General features: G+C 40.2%; 1 protein-coding gene across 2 annotated transcripts in view; it reads left to right on the top strand.

Annotated features, from left to right (window-relative positions):
* USP33 (ubiquitin specific peptidase 33) overlaps positions 1-17,758 on the top strand; it is a 1,637,494-nt gene that overhangs the window by 32,032 nt on the left and 1,587,704 nt on the right. The window contains exons 1-2 of one of the 2 annotated variants that reach the window (XM_044085859.1): positions 6,789-6,880; positions 14,447-14,580. In XM_044085859.1, coding sequence (XP_043941794.1) covers positions 14,500-14,580 — 81 coding nt within the window. In that variant the 5' untranslated portion in view covers positions 6,789-6,880; positions 14,447-14,499. Of the gene's footprint in view, positions 1-6,788; positions 6,881-14,446; positions 14,581-17,758 lie in introns of those variants that run through there. The other variant, XM_044085858.1, reaches the window with a different exon arrangement.

Here is a 17,758-nt window from a genome sequence, read left to right as displayed (position 1 = left end):
TTCCTGGCGAGACCAACATATTGATGGACAGGCTCAACATGGCAGTCCTGAGTCCTCACGAGTGGTCCCTGAATCCTGTAGTGGCGAAAGAGATGTTCCTTTGCTGGGGTCAGCCGAGCTGCAATCTGTTTGCTTCCCCTCACAATCACAAATGCAGTTGGTATTTCACCCTAATTCCCCTTGCCGGAGAATCCCTTAGGAATGCTCTGGTTCACGATTGGCCTTCGGGTCTCCTTTACACCTGTTCTCTTATACCTCTCTTCCCAAGAGATCGTTAGAAAGCTCGACGCCTCAAGGCCACCTTGATCTTCATTGCCCCCTTTTAGTCTTGGCAGGTGTGGTTTCATTTCCTGAGGTCTCATTTGAAGTACCCCCCCCCTTGGGTACTAGATCCCCTTCTAGATATGATTTCCCATCCCTCCCAGCTTCCGACCCCCAACCTTCAGACTCTTCATCTGACCGTGTGGTTTGTCCACATCCTGTAATCTTGCGTCAGTCTATGCTTGCTTCTCTTGTCAAGACCATTATCCTGGCCTCTCAGAAATCCTCTATCAGAAAGTTATATGCCAGAAAGTGGAAAAGGTTTTCATTTTGGGCCAAGCAGTAGAATCTGGACCACTTCTCTGCTTCAGTCTCAGACATCTTACTGTTTTTGACTTCTCTGTTTCACGAAGGAGCTAGTTTTTCTATTGTCAAAGTGCAGTTGGCGGCCATCTCCAACTTTCATGTGTGTGAGACTCCTTCCTTTTCCTCTCACCTTTGCAAGCCATTTTTGAAGGGCGTTTTTCAACTATGGCCTCCTGTCAAGGATCCTTCCCCTACTTGGGATTGTTACTTTCCACTTCAGTCTCTTACACAGAGTCTCTTTGAGCCTGTGGCTACATGTGACATGAAATTCTTATCTTGGAAAACTGCTTTTTTTGGTTGCCATAACTTCAGCAAGAAGAGTTCATAGCTGCAGGTTTGTCTTGCATGGTGTTTTATAAGGACATAGTGGCTCTTCGAACTAACCCTTCCTTCATGCCTAAGGTAGCCACGGAAGCTAATCTGAATTGGTCAGTTCAGTTCTCGGTTTTCTTCCGCAACTTTTCTAATCAAGTGGAATTTGTTGCACATGCTGGATGTTCATAGATAGTTATGGTTCTGCTTGGATAGAGCAAAAGCCTTTGGCAGATCTGACCAGTTGTTCATGGCATTTTCTTTGAATAGAAAAGTTCAGCCTGTCTCCAACGTTACTATTTCTCATTGGATTTCAGTGTGCATCTCCTTTGTCTAGTCTTTTAAAGGCTTGTCTTTGGCAGGTCTAATCAGAGCTCATTCCACTAGATCTATGTGTATGTCAGATGCCTATCTGGCCCATCATTCCATAGATGAAATGTGTGCGGCACCCACCTGGTCTTCTTCTCACAGTTTTGTCAGTCATTATAAGCTTGACATGGTCTTCAGGAACAGGGCTTCCTTTGGCTCCACAGTTCTTCAGCATGTCCTTCCATGAGGCCACCCAGGATTCAGGGTAGCTGGAGACTCTGACCCAAGAGTGAGGAATAGTGACATGGATGACATCAGATAAGAAGTTATGTACTTACCATAACTTGGCATCTGTGTTATCCTATGTCACTATTTATCACTATCCCTGCTTCCTTCCCCCATAATGTGGGACCTAGAGGAAGTGGAGATTTCCTATTTGGTGGGTAAGGTTTTCCTTCGCTGTTTTCTAGCTTTAGGGCAAACTCTGTCTGAGGGGTTAGAGGGCAGCAAGAGATTATAGGTTCATAGATGTTTATCAGGCTAAATGACTACAAGGGCCTTTTTAAGCCTATCCATGCATCCCATATCTGACAAGTTCTGATACCCTTGATAAGTGTATGCATGGGCCTGGGAGATAACCATTTACAGGTTACCAATGGTTACCGTGTCTGTTAGAGACATAGTGCCAAACCAGGGATGAATTTCCGGTTTCCCATCCAGTTGTCTAAGTTGCAGTTTGAATTGGGTTAGGGAGGAGCTCCTCTTCACTTGGATGGGGAGCCTGTACCATAGACTGGGTAGTCTCTGGGATACGTACCTATCTTTCCAGCAGGTCTTGTTTATATCACAGGCAAGGTTTAAGTCTTTAGAATGGGTAATTGTGGTGCTGTTTGTTTTGTGGATATACAAGAAGTTCATCAGAGTGGGGTGTGACAATGCCCTGTATGCCCAGGCATATATCTCCCCTCAAAAGCCTGTAGGAGACAGATTACAGGGATAGGGCCTTGAGGCGGTCTGCATGTGATGTATTACTTATGCCCTGTATTCTTTTAGTGAGGAACCACTGTGGATGTTCCAACTGTTGGATATGCCTGGTTAGGTAAATACCGAAGGGGGCATTGTACTCGATGATAGGTCTGATAAATGCTTGCTGTATACAGTGGAACAATGACTTCCTTGGACTTAGATGCCATACCTTTGTGTATAAGTTGTGCAACATAGAATGATTTCCTCACCACTGTATACAGGTGATGATCAAAGGCTAGATTACTGTCTATGTTTGTCCCTAAGTCTCTGATATCAGGGTCAACTCTAAAGGGTGTGTTGTCAATATGATACCGTAATATGACATTTGTCAATATGATACCATAATATGACATTTGTTTTGGAAGATGGTTGAGTTTCAAAAGCAGTAATTATTGTTATTATTATTGTTTATTTATTTATTTTTAGATAAGTGATTTTTAGGTTTTATACATTAACACTGGCCTTCCCTACTAGTTTCCTCCTTACTTCAACTTCTTTGAAAATGTCTTTGCCATTAAACAGGGGAAATGTGTGTAGCTTAAGACATGTTGGGGAGCGGGGTTTGAAACAATAAAAAAGATTTGTGGGACAGGTCACACAGCACTATGGAGGACATGGCAAGTAAAAGTAAGGAACAGACTTGCATTTGTGCTGGAGGGAAGCAGCAAAAAGTAATACCAGCAAGCATGACAATAATTATAACACTGCCAACCCAGCTCTCTTGAATTTTGTAAATAATCATGTCATTAGTGAATAGTAATATGATTCAAATACTTGTCTTGCAAATGTAAAAGAACTATATGTTGTGTGGATATTAAACTACTAGTGCAGAAATGTGTGTTGAACTGTATGTTATGTACTGAGCTTCAGGAATGAAACCACGATGTACCCAACTGGAAAAGAACAGGAATGTGTGTGAACTGTATACCTGTGCAAATGTATGTTTTGATAACAGAGGCTGGAACATGCTGAGTTAACTTACAAAACTTTAACAAAATAAGTTGAAATTAAGTGATTTACAATGTGGTATAAAAATGTTTGTTTCAGTGCAGCAAGCAGACACAATGTCTAGAGTTAGAGGTTTTCCTGGTGTCTTGAAACAGAAATGATTACTAAGTTTAAAATGTAAAAGTGTTTAACTGTTTTTCGACTTCCAGTTTTAGGCAAACTTCTGAAAGATATGTACTTCTCACACAGAGATGCTAAAATTTTGTTAAATTTATGTTAACCTGGGAACTGAAGGCAGATGACAGAGTGATGTCATCCAAAGCTGACCCAGCAGTAATGTTTGATAGTAATTTAAGACCTCTCTGAGACAGATTTTGCATTTTGTATTTGTCTTTGGACCTGGAAACATCCTCTCATCAGCCCTTGGCTTGTAAATAGTAAGTAATCAGGGTACGGTAATCTCTCTTGGATATACATAGGAATATAGTAAAAATTAGTTTAGATGTTTTTTGTATTTATTTGAGACTGCTATGCAATGTTGTTTTAAAATATTTCCTGTGATTCTGAATGTCATTACTGTGTTGATTGAGTATTGTCTTGTTCTTTTATTATTTATTATTAAATATAGTTAAACCTTTTAATTGTGGCTGGTTTGTTTAGAGCTATTTAATTTCAGAGTACTTGCATATGTAACAGAAGTAGCAGTGAGAGAACTAGTTCACCCAAAACACTTAACTAGTAACAGGAAAATAGGGTGAAGAGAGTTCGCACACCAGGAGGGAAATTCAGTCCACTTTATTCACCAAGAAAAACATTAACGCTTGAAATGATGCACGTTTTCGTCCACTACCAGCAGTCTTCATCAGATGAACACAAGCAGTAATAAATAAGCATCTTATATATCCAATTCAAGTATAAAGCCACCAATCAAAAACATTGTTCAATTAGCCCCGAACAAGAAACTCATGTTTAAAAGCATAAAATGCACAAGTGAAGTATGAATATTCCAAGCTGCATAATTAAAAAAAAAAATCACAAAATGTATAAGTAAGATTTAATACATATATTTAAAAAAAACAATAAAAGCATTTTTTGTATAAAAAAATATATACATGTAAATACAGTGAAGTGGCATGAGCTGAAAAAATGGCTAGATAGCACCATCTACTGTCCAAACTTTGGCACAAACTCTTATTTAGAGAAAGGGTAGGAATCTTAAAAATTTACTAGAACAAGACAAGGGCCAGTATTTGGGGAAAAAATACAAAGCGGAATGGAACTTTCCGATGTGGTGCATGCTCACAGTGTGAACATATTTTACCCTAGGAAAGTGTATACATTATGAGCAGGGATAAACCTGGGTTCCTCCTTTAACAACTGCAACACCTCTAGGGTGGTTTACCTTGCCATTTGTGATTGATGTGATTCATTTTATATAGGTAAAACTAAGCGAATGTTAAAAAAGCATACCTACAAACACCATTATGATATTAGAATTTCTAATGACAAAAATGCTCTGTTTAAACATACCTTAACATGCGCCCAAGCTAGATTTTTTTGTATTAGAAAGTGCTTCCTTTGACATTAGAGGTGGCCCCTGGGAAACTCGCTTAGAATACAGGGAGTTGTTCTGGCAGGTGACCTTGGATGCAGGGAGATATCCTGGGCTAAATGAAAATATCTCTATAGCCCCTTTGTTAAGCTGTTAAGTAAGGGTTTAGGTAAATACTTTCCAACTCACAGAGTTTGTGCTTAACAGAAAGTAAAAACTAATCACAGTGTAGCCTTAGAGTGTCACTAAAAATTAGTTTTTATAAAAAAGAGTTTTATAAAAATGGAAACCTGTAAAAAATTATAGCTTGGCTGTTCTAAGTTTAAGCAAAGGGGCTATAGAGATATTTTCATATGTTCAGGAAGGACTAATTGAATGATGTTTTTGATTGGTTGTTTTATCCTTGAATTGGATATATAAGATGGTTCTTTATTACTGCTTGTGTTCATCTGATGAAATCTGCTGGTTGTGGACGAAAATGTGTATCATTTGAAGTATTGATGTGTTTTCCTTGGTGAATAAAGTTAACTGAATTTCCCTTCTGGTGTGTGGACTCTCTCTCTACCCTATTTTCCTGTTTTTGGTACTTGCATATGTATTTGGTGACATTGCACAGGCCACTCTTAAATAGCCTTGCAAATCTTGGTCACACTTGCCATTTGGATAATAGTTACATTACACAGTAATATTGGGCACCCTTTGATAAGGGCCTTAAAAGTAGCTGTTAAGTAAGGGTGGCTGGTGGCAGCTGGTACTACCTTATAGTCTGGGCAGAAGGGGGCATAGCTGGTAAACCTGTGCTAGCCTTTCCCAGGTGTGTGTGTTTGTGTATAAATCAAATTTCAAAGTGTGTGTGTGTGTCAGCTACTTGGGCAGGGACACTAAGCACTGAGTGGATAGAGAGGGTGCTGGAGGTCTTAGCTTGGCCACTTGGCTGAGATCTTAACCCTATAGCTGTGCCAGTGGGGGGTCTTATTGGGGATCTGGAGAAAGAGAGAGAGAAACCAGCCCCAGACTGACTGTGATCTGTGTGTACTCTTAAGGGAGATTGTACTTTACTGTGTGTACTTGCTATCCTCCCAATGTGTACGTCCCTCACTGGTGCTAGTGGTGAGGATTGAGGCTCCTTGATTACTGGGCCAGTGCAGGGGCATCACAATAATAATAATAATAATAAAAAATATCAGAAAGCAGAGATAGAAAAGATTCTGTAAAACAAGACTGATACAAAGGAGGTGCATTTCTGAGCTGAAGATAGTCCTAGGTTTAGTTTTAAAATAGTTGAATGGGACAAAACGTGCATATCTTTTTAGGGAGGTGCAAATTAAGGTTTCATTAACTGGATGTCAGGAAATTCATGTAAAATAGGAGGAATAGTATAGAAAAATATCAGAAAGTGGAGGGGTGGGGGACTTGCAATGAATGATTCTGGGGAGGGAGTTTTGAAGGCTAGAAAGCACCATTAGGCTATTTGCAGGCATGAATGAATTATGATGGGGTAGGAAGTGAAAGACTGCACTAGGCATAATATGGTGTTCACATGTGCATCAGTAGTTCCTCTTAGCTGAAATGTACAGAATTTGAATAGCAAAAAGACAATGGGGCACATGGTAGATGAAATGGTAAGATGATAGTGGGTAGTGAAAAGTGAAGATGTGACCCCTATATGACTTGGAAAATGTTGCTTTATAGTAGGTGTTGCTGAATAGGGAGAGCAAGTGCGTTAAAATACAGGAGACGGTAGAGCAAGACAATGAAACCTTTGACAGTAGGAAGTGAAAAAAAGAGGTGCTTGCAGGAACTGCAGAAATTTGGAACTAAGGAAAGTGGTTTGGGAGAAAGATGAGTAGAATTCTTTTTAAAATAATTACAGTACAATAAAATCTCATAGGAAAATGGGGTGTTAGAAAATTTGTGGTAGTAGCAATCACAAGTAATGTGACACATGGTCAATGGAAGATCCAGTGGTTGCTAGCATATTTTTGTTTTACCTGTTTGTTAGGCCTACCAGATTGTTCCTTTTTAGGAGTGACCTGCAAGCATGGATGGAATCAAAGCTTGTACCCTGGGAGCAGGAAGCGGCTCATTAACAGTTCAGAGTTTTAGGTGAGTAGCTTCCTTTATGTTGGCCAACTGTCATCGTTCTATGTAAATTGTTATGATGATGTGGCTGTTTTGATTTAAAGTAAGGTTTAATGATTAGTGTTCAAATGGCCGTTTGATGAACGTGCTGTTTGACGATTAAACATAGACCCCACCCATACTGTTTGCATTCAGTATTGTGTATCACTGTATGTATATTGTGTACAGCATATTATGCATGTTACTTAACCCTTTATCACTCCCACTTCTAGGTATTGCCTTTTCACGAACATATTCTTTAATACATTCAGTTGTCGTGAAAATTCCCCCTCCTCTGATACCATTCTAGCTATCCGTACCCCCTGCCCTTTTACCAAAGATTTCTTTTGATAGATGGGGTGACAGCTATTGAAATGTAGGAGGGTGTTAGAATATGTTGGCTTCCTGAATATGTTGGACATAAATTGTTGTTTGCATTTTTCTGGATAGTAATATCCAAGTAATTGACCCCTTCTTTAATGGTATCATTGGTGAATTCCAGAAACTCTCTACTATTACTGATGAATTCAAGAAATCTATTTAACTCATGATTACTGTTTTTCCACAAAACAATAATGTCATCCAAAAACCGACCATAAAATGTCCAACTTTCAGTAAAAATAATTTTAAAGACAATTTCTCGCTACCAGAAGGCAAGCGCAATGTTGGCAAAAATGGGGGCACTGTTTAAACAACTGTTCTTCGAAAGTAATAACATTGGTTTCTAACACTAATTTTATTGTTAAAATACGTTCATGACTCCGGTTAGAGTACTGGCAAAGGAAGGAATAAAACCAATCAGTACCAGTATCATGTGGAATTATTGAGACTAAGTCATTTATATCTATAGTGACAAAGATGAGTTCATCATGGTATTTATCATTAGTAGTCTTCCTTAAGCAGTCCCATGAGTCTTTCAATATCCTTGGACAGTCTTTTAAGACATTTTTAAGTTGGTTATTTATAAACTTCGCTATAGGAAAAGTTTTTGATGCCTTTCCATCAAACTATTCATGTAGTAGCAAGGATGTGGTGTATTTAGCAGTGTGTTCCCTATGTCCCTGTTTCTACATAGGGAAAACTGTCAATGCACTTAGAACTCGAATATACCAGCATAATTATGACAAAGAAAAAAGACATGAAAAATGCACCAGCCACCCATATTGCTACACATGATGGACATAATTTTAAATTCATCGTTATAGATCATCATGTTAGGGGAGAGGGAAGGTCCCTTAAATGATTTTCTGGAATTAAAAGAACTGAGATGACAAATAGCCTAGTATGAACCTATGAACCTATCTGCCCTAGGGCATTTATAAGCCTAGCCAGAGTATGTTTGGCTTTTGCTACCCATTTTAAATTAATTTTGCTATGCCCTTTTTTGAGGTTAGTATACTGTGCCTCTGTCTAACAGTGACACAGAAGTGATACCCGGGGTAAACCTACGATCTCCCATCCACTCATCAAGATTCCTCTTGAAGAGAGTCAATGAGGGACTCTGCCTAACCTGGACTGGGATTTTATTCCAGAGTGAAGGGAGCCTCTGGGTTATGAACCTGTCCCTCCAGCATGTCCTATTTATTTCAGTGCTGCGGTTCAAGTCTCTCGAGCATGTAGCTCAATGGGATTTGGATTTTTTGAGGTGCAGCATGTCTCTTAATTCTGGGTTGGACATGGCTTTATACGTCAGGCACAGGTCGCCTCTGAGCAGGTGGTATGCCACTGAGTAGAGCTGGAGTTTCTTTAACCGGGCAGCATATGGCATCTGTTTGAGCCCTTTGATCCTCTTGGTGAGGTACTTTTGGGGTCTTTCCAGTTGCTGCATGTGTTTGGTAAGGTACATCCCAAAAGGGGCATTGTACTCGATTATGGGCCTGATGAAGGATGAGTAAAGAGGCACGATGACCTCCCCTAATCTAGATGTGAATTCCTTCATCATTAGGTGGGTTATATAAAATGTTTTTCTAACCACTTTGGCCACGTGGTTGTCAAATGAGAGATTGCTATCAACTTGGGTCCCCAGGCCCCTAATTACTTCTTCTGTACTTAATGGATTACCACCTATGTGGTAATTTGTGGGCACTTTGTTTTTGCCAAAGGGGATGACTATACACTTTTTGGCGTTTAGCTTGAGGCCATGGCTCTGGTACCAGTTGTCTGTTTCTGTGATGCCCTTATGGAGGATGCTTGTGTCGGTTGGAGAGTCGATTATGGCGCCCAGTTTGCAGTCATCTGCGAACTTGGTCAGACACGGTCCTTCTGTGTTGGCCTGTACCTCCGAGAAATATATACCGAACAAGAGAGGTCCCACGACTGAGCCTTGTGGGACACCACTTGTAACTGGTTTGGAGTCTGACATGGCTCCAGCAATTCTAACCATGTGGGTTCTGTCCTTGAGCCAGTTTGCAACCCATCTAGTGACATAGGGGTTTATATTTAAGCTGGTGAGCTTATCTATAATGCCCGAGTGGGGTATTGTATCGAAGGCTTTTGCGAGGTCCAGGTAGGCTGTGTGTACCACCTTCCCTTCGTCAGTGGCCTTGGTGACTGTTTCAAAGAAGTCGACCAGGTTTAAGAGGCAGGATCTGCCCTTAACAAAGCCGAACTGGGTAGGATCCAGTATCTGTAGGGCCCCAGTATCTTTATTTATGAGGTCCATGATGATCCTTTCCATAGCTTTGCAGACCAAGCTAGTCAGGCTTATGGGGCGATAGTTTCCAGGGTCCGTTGAGGCACCACCTTTGTGGAGAGGGACCACTGTTGCTGTACGCCACTCTTTGGGTACATATCCTGTAGTAAGGCTGAGATTGAACAGTAGTTTTATGTTTGGGTTTAGCTCTTCTTGGAGTTCATGTAGGACGCAGCCCGGGACACCGTCTGGTCCCACTGATGCTGTGTTTTTTGCTTTGGAGATGGCGGCTCTTACCTGAGCATCTGAGATGTCAGGGGGGCAGCACTCTGCTGGGATAGATATTTGCCCTTTTGGTGGGGAGGGGGGGAGTTTGCACTGAACCTGTCAGCTAGGATGTTGGCAATGTCTGTGGGTTCGGTGTATTTTTTGTCATTTTGGACTAATTCTGAGCATATCTGGGAATTCCCACCCAGGTTCCTAACATAACTAAAGAAAGTCTTGTGATTATCCTTAGTGTCCTGTGCAGTTTTTCTCTCGAAGCTGACCTTAGACGATTTTATGAGTGCCCTTAGTTTTTTGCTAATACTGATCAGAGATGCCTTCCCGTTTTGGGATTTTGCTCTATCATGTAGTAGCTTCCTCCTTCTATTGTATAGTTTGTTTATGGCTGGGGTCCACCAGACAGGACGTCTGCCTTTGGAGGATTGGGTCTTGGTTTTATTTGGGATTGCATGATCCATGCATTCCTGAAGGTGTTCATAGAATGCATTTATAAAGGATTCTGCGGTCTGGGCCGTATTTTCCACAGGCCCGGGGGCTTTGAAGGATTCCACCTCGGTTTTGAGGAGTGTGAAATTTGCTTTAGAGAAGTTTTTCACTGTGGTTTTCTGGGCAGGGGGTGGGGTTGGGATATGAATATCCAGTGAGATCAGTTTATGGTCTGATCTTACCAGTGAGGGATACACTTCTGGTCTGGAGCATAGAGTCCCCATGTTGGTGATGATCAGGTCCAGTATGTTTTCCCCTCTTGTGGGAGTGGTAACAAGTTGTTCCATAGCATTTGAGTTTATGAATTCTAGGAACCTTTGGGCTAGGGTGTTAGAGCTAGAGTAATGCTCCCAGTCTATGTTTGGGTAGTTGAAGTCTCCCAATATAATGGTGTTTGGAGAGACCCTCATATTTTCCAGTGTTCTCAGGAAGGCCGAGTGGGGTTCCTGGGTTTGGGAGGGTGGTCTGTAGCAGGCTATAAACTGGAAGGCAGTTTTACCCACTGTTAGTTGCACATGGATAGTCTCTGATGCTTCGTGCTTTGCCACCAACCTGGAGGTGTGGGTATCTTTGATGAATATCGATACTCCCCCCTCCTTTTGTGGTTCGGTCCAAGTTTTGGGGCTGAAAAGCATGTTATGAGGTATAACCTGGTAGTGCTGGGGTGCTCTCGGGAGCCCTGAACCAGGTTGCTGTTCCTGCACAGATATCAATGTTCTCCATGCTAAGGAGAGTTTCGAGTGCGTGCATCTTGAGGTTTTGACTTCTGGCATTGAGTAGCATTACTCTTAGTTTCTTATCCCTTGTGATACCTATGGAGGTGGGTTTGTCTTTTGAGCCTTGCCTAAAAAAGGCACTGTGAGGGTAGCAAGAGCCTTTGCCAATATCCGAAAGCCCAGGGGTGACAGGTGCAAGCCGTCCCTAGCGAAGCATCGTGGCTTGTCGAGCATATCATCCCAGGCTGACAGGCATTGGATCTCCTTTGAATGACACCAGTACTTAAGCAAATTGTTGAAATTGATCATCTTGTCTTCATATTGTGGCATCATTCTTGGTGAGGGTAAGATGCTACTCAAGGTCAGGGTCATACCGGCCTGAGCTACATGCTCAGAGAGCTCCTCTATGTCTCTTTTCATGTAGTCCAGGGAGGTACGTCTCAGGTCATTCACACCAGCATGGGCAATGACTGAGTCATATTTGTACTTGCCTTGGAGTGACCTGAGTGCTTGTGTTATGTGGCGGATCCTAGCGCCCGACAGGCTGCTCACTGTGACCTTCTCCTTGTTCAGCCTGGTGAGCGGGACGTCAGTGTGCCTGATGATAGAGTCACCTATTACAAGTGTATCAGGTGTGTTGTTTAGCCTTAAGGGCTGTGACTGTTCGGCAGACTGGCTTTGTGAGATATGTGTTGCACGTTTTGTTTTGGGGTAGCGGTTACTTGGGTGTCTGCTTTGGAGGTCTCTGCTGCTTAGGCAGATCTTTATTTAGAGCCTCCGAGTATGTTTTTGTGTGATTATGTGTTTGGTTTGCTGTCGTGGTAGGTCTATGTGAGACTGGAATTGTAGTGAGTGTGGTTTCCTTCTCCTCCTCACTGGTTATGCCAGTACTGAGTTGAGAGAACTTAGCCTCTAGTTTGGCTATATGGTTGCATCTCTCACATGTGTTGGAATTTGCTGAGAGGAGGAGAGGGTTGTCTGTGTACATGAGGCAGTTGTAACATTGCCTCAAGATTCCCAGATTCACCAGCTGGACCGGAGAGGAGATTGACAACTGACCTTTGGACATGCTAGAATAATATTGGGAATTCCTTTATAATTGAAAACAAGGGCCAATGGGGAGTGAGGGTGTAGTGCTTTTAATTTTTAGTGCTGACTTGTATAATTGCTTTAGTGAGCAATTGCCAGGTAACTTAAGTGCAATGTATTACAGGTAACTTAAATGCAAAAACGACAAACAGTAATTTTCTTTCAAGTGAAACAAGGAAATAAGTACAGTAAGCAATGCAGATATCACTAGGGATCCACAGAAGCGCTGAGAAGCCGCGTTATAGGTGGAATTAGCGTTCCAGGGAAATAACAAGCAAACAAACAACAAGCATACAAACAAAGCTAGATTCAGCAGGCCTGGATCTAGTCTATGCTACAGCAAACAAGGTGTACCAATTTCAGTAAGAAACAGTTCAAATATGCAGGCACTATAAACCTTTAACCAGAAATTCCCAGCTCAGAAGGGCAGAGTCCAGCCTCTCCTCCCACAAGACTGCAGACCACAAACCCTCTTAATGTAAAATAACTGGCCTGAATGCCCAAGTGCTTAAACCAGAATTAATACACTTTTAGAATAACAGACACTGAGCCCTCAATCAGCAGTTCCCAACTTAGAAGGATGTAAGCTACCTGTTCTGCCACTACAGTGCAGACCACAAACCCTCTTAATGTAAAACAACTGGTCTGAAGCACAAGTGTTTAAACTAAAAGGCTTAGAATAAGCTACACCAAGCAGTAATAAATACAAGTGAGTACTTTTAAGATGACGCAAAAGCAAAATAAAGTAGGAAGAAACACAAGTACAGTAAAAGCAGATTAATTTTTTTTTTTCAGAAAAGTAGCAAAAGCAGTAGTAAATACAATTCTCATGCAGTGCAAGCTGGCACACTTGAATATGTAGCAATATTAGTCCACACACAGTTTGAAAAAATGTAATTAAATTAAAAAGGACTAAAAGCAAGTGCAGAAAAGGTTTATTAGGTAGAATGCGGTAAAGAGATGGGTCTGGGGGAGTGTCTTAGATCAAATCTACAGTGGGGTGGGCACTGCAAAAGCCACCAAATTTAAACTACAACCAAGAACTGGGGGGGGGGAACAGTTTCAACACAGGTGTGAGGAATGTGCAAATTATAAAGCCAAAAAATATATACTGTTCTCTATATATATTTGCAGAGCAGTTAGACAACAGATATCTAAGCAAACAATTTAGCTCTATAATACAGAATAATACAGATAAATATACTCAGCTCTATATATTTGCAGATAGTTCTGTAAGGCTGTCTCTCAAACTAAGGTTCCAGTTTGAATGCAGATTGTTAATTAACAGGACACACAACACTAGCTTAATTATATAGCTGAAGACAAGGCAGGAAATGAGGGGGGTGGGGAAAAACAGTTTCAACACAGATGTGAGGAATATGCAAATTATAAGGCCAAAAAGTATATACTGTTCTCTATATATTTGCAGAACAGTAAGACAACCGATATCTAAGCAAACAATTTAGCTCTATAATACAGAATAATATACTCAGCTCTATATATTTGCAGATAGGTCTGTAAGGCTGTCTCTCAAACTAAAGTTCCAGTTTGAATGCATATTGTTAATTAACAGGACACACAACACTAGCTCAATTATATAGCTGAAGACAAGGCAGGAAATGATGGGGGGGGGGACAGTTTCAACACAGATGTGAGGAATGTGCAAATTATAAAGCCAAAAAATATATACTGTTCTCTATATATTTGCAGAGCAGTAAGACAACAGATATCTAAGCAAACAGTTTAGCTCTATAATACAGAATAATACAGAAAAATATACTCGGCTCTATATATTTGCAGATAGTTCTGTAAGGCTGTCTCTCAAACTAAGGTTCCAGTTTGAATGCAGATTGTTAAAATGAGAGCTAATGCCTCTGAGTATCCTCGTCTCAACAGTGCGATGTCTATCACTTCGATTTTAAGGTTAAAAGCAAAATTTTATTTGTAATCATTGGCTTCTCATATATATATATATATATATATATATATATATATATATATATACATATACATATATACATAACGTAATTTACATTGTCAATATTTTAAAATTGCATAGTTAATACTGTAAGTTATTTTAATCAACTTGTATGTCTTTTATCTTGTTTGCAGTATGGTTTAAAAGGAAATTATGTAATCACTAATGTATTCAAGACATGTATATAAGGATGGGGTTGTTTGTATTGTTTTATTCTGATGAAGTTTCTAATAAAGAGACGAAAGCACTAAATATACTTCTGTGTGGCTTCCTGGCTTCATTCTGGTCTTTTACATGTTATGATACTAATTTAACTGTAACAGTTAAAAACTGCTGTGCATTGAAGTATTTCTCTCCTTATACAGGTAATATATCGTGTGGGAAACCAGAAGAACTAGCAAGAGCAACTGCCAACAAAATGTCATCTTTCAACTGTGATTGTCAGCATCTGGGATCAATTGGGGAAATCATAAAAGAAGACTTGATTTCGAAATCTCATGTGAGTTGCACTTAGTCTGTGCTTTTAGAGCAGACTGCATTTTACTATGATTCAGAAGGAGATAATAAGGAAAATGTTAATTCCAGAGGCAATTAAACTGAGCATTGTTGGATGATATTAGCAGTTACAGAAATCTGTAATGCATTTTTGTGTTTGATTTTAGTTATTTTGCTGATAAGAAAGAACACCAAAAGTCTTTTGTGTCTGATGTAGTGAAATAAGCAATGGCACTTAAGCAGTTGATGAATGTGTTCAAATAGTTAATATTTTGACTCTGTTCAACATGCATTTCTAGTCTTTGCTGTGTTTTTTTTATATTTCTTATTGTTGAGGGCATTTTGCATGCAGTGTGATTTGCTGATGAATGGTTTGATTTTGTCATTTTTCTTTACTTTAGACCACAGAGCATTGTTGTAATGTTTCTTTTCTATAGTTTTCCTTAATGAGGACATTTTTGCATAAAGCAGCTCTTGAACATTTTAGTTATTCATCTTGTTTTATCCTTATTTTAGAAAAGTGTTCAGCTGTTTGTACAAATGTGCCACTCATAGCAACACTCCCTTCCATAACAAATAATGCAGACTTCATCTGCTCCATATGAATGAGACACTGGTTACAAATGCTTACCCAATACCATCCCAAATCCTTAGCAAGGTTTTCAGACATGTCAGAGAAGCTGACATTGCTAATCAGCACATAATATGTTTTGACACGAACGTTTTAGTAGGTTTTTAGGCTATGGTCACTATTCCTCACATCCGTTTTCTTTTTACCTCACATTTATGCAGTCACATTTCAGCTACTTGCTTCTGTAAATGTTTCAATTCAAGTTGATTTCACAGCCGTAAACACAGTATTTTCAAGCGTTCTTGCTAATTTTCTGACTTGTGTAGGTTATATGCCCTAGTTTTCTTTTTTGTGTAGGTCATGTGTTTTACTGTCTGGTTCTTTCAAACCATGTCAGTTTCTTCTGTAGCTGCCTATACTGCCTCTGCTTTCTACTTATTTTTTGTAGCATTTTTGGCTTCTAAATTGACTATTAGCTGCTTCTAGGGGCCTTTCATCATTCACCAGATCTAACAACTCTTTGGAACGTCTCTGACCTTGATTGCAGACCAGGAGGAGACTGAGGCACTTTGGGCAGAGTCACATTGTTACCAGTGAGTGTTTTTGCTCATAAATTTCCACCCTTCCCTTAGATGCATTCATCTTGTCCCAGGGAAGGATGTACATTAGTCTTCCTGGTATGTCATCCTGCCTGAACAAGTATCCCCATCCCTGCATCACCCTGGCCTCCAACAGCGATTGACCAAGATGTGCATTCAAGTGCTTGCACCCATTTGTACGGGATGGTCACACCTATCCTCCCTACCTATGCTGTTGAGCATGTGAGACACTAATCGAACACTAGTTGCCTGAGCTGTAGTTGGGGCTGTATCCATCTATGCCACTGGCACAGACATCTCCCCTGTAATTTGAGTTTTCACTCAACTGCACTGTATTTGTTTGCTTTTTAAGACTGCCGTCATGATGAATGCCTTGTAAACTGATAAAAAGGAACAATTATTATATTTCTGAACTAAGTTTCAGAGGCAGCTGGACTCTTGAAAAACGTGTTGGACAAAAATCACATAAAACTTGTAGTTGTAGCAATGGGAAGGTGATACATGAATAAATAGAAATTCTAGTTCTTTATGCAAGATGATTATTCATAAATTTAAGTGAGTGAAGTTTTGTGAGTATAGTCCTACAGGGACCGTAATGTTCATTGTTCTCAGTTACATTAGTGACTTGCCCTACGTTGGGCTAGAATCCCTTTCTGTGCTAATTTTTATCATGAAATGGCTTCCCCTTATTTACTTCTTATGGATGTGCCAAATTTACATGGCCATGCTTTTTCCAGTAGTCTGCATTCTGTGCACCAGGTGGTTGCATTGACTCATTTGTAGTCAGCTTTTGATACAAATGCATGCATTTAACTACCATTTGTGCACAGGGTTCCTCGTGATCATCATTCTCACTGTAACCCATGACAATATGGGGTAGTATTTTGCCCACTTTCCAAAAGTGTATATCTCCCTTCTATGTACTTGCCTCAGGCTGCTCTGGCTGAAGAAATCCAAGATAGAAAACAGTAGCCTGGTTAGGAATCTGCCCTTCAGAGGGCACCTTTGGGCTTCATAGGATTGACGGTCGGCTCCGATATTCCATTTCTGGAATCTAAATCCCCATTGGACAACCCCTCCACACAAAAATATTGCATTCATATTTTAAGATGGAAATAGGTACTGGTAGTCAGCTCTGATTTTTTCCCTTTCTGACAGCTAAATCCCCATTGGGGAACCCTTCCACATAAAATATTGTTTTAATATTTTATGAAAGAAGTAAGTACTGGGTCTTTTTAAGAATACAGGCTTTTACTGTGTTTACTGTCTAGCAGAAATATCTAATTATAGTGCTGTTTTTGCTATTGGGTCTTATTATGGTTGGCTGTGGCACTTTTTTATGAGAAAATTGTGCTGCTTGTATATTCTTAAGCTGTGAATTTAAGGACTTTACATATGTGTTTTTATGCTTGTGTACACTTTGTGACGACTTTCCTGTATTTTATTTAATACCTTGATATTATTCTGTAAAACTAAAGTGTACTGCTTGTGAAGACTACAGTGGCAATTTAACTGACCGACTCCTTATCCTGAAAAAAATAGTCAAAGATCACTTCCCTGTACAGCAGGCTCAGTGTAAGCTTCAGGCATTGGTGGGTGACTCTGCAGTAACCACTTCTGGTTCCTCAGATCACTTTGCTGGTTTCTCTGGGATCTTCTGGTGTAGTCCTTTCCACCACCATGGACTAGGGATTAGCCACATCTTTTTTGGCTCTTCCAGTGTCCGTGGTGTGCATGGGGGAGGGCTTTCATCTTTGAGTATGTGAGTTTCACCAGGAGCTTGTGGCTGGGTAAGAAACCCATTTCCTAGATTGAAATACCATCCATTAGTCATTCTTCTAGGGATGCCACTAGGAAAAAATAGAAACAAAAGATTAGATATATTTCATGTTAGGCACTGTGCCTGTTGATAAAAGATGAATTACTTACCTTTGCTGAGGGGTTATTGCAGGCTTTGAATTCTGTACATCAGCAGGATAATGTTTGCATTCACTTTAGCTCCACAGTTCCTG

This window comes from Protopterus annectens, chromosome 10.part0 (genome assembly GCF_019279795.1).
Source record: "Protopterus annectens isolate FY-2018-M chromosome 10.part0, PAN1.0, whole genome shotgun sequence".
Lineage (NCBI taxonomy): Eukaryota > Metazoa > Chordata > Ceratodontiformes > Protopteridae > Protopterus > Protopterus annectens.
Note: the sequence above shows the minus strand (reverse complement) of the source record. Positions and strands in the feature narration are given on the sequence as shown.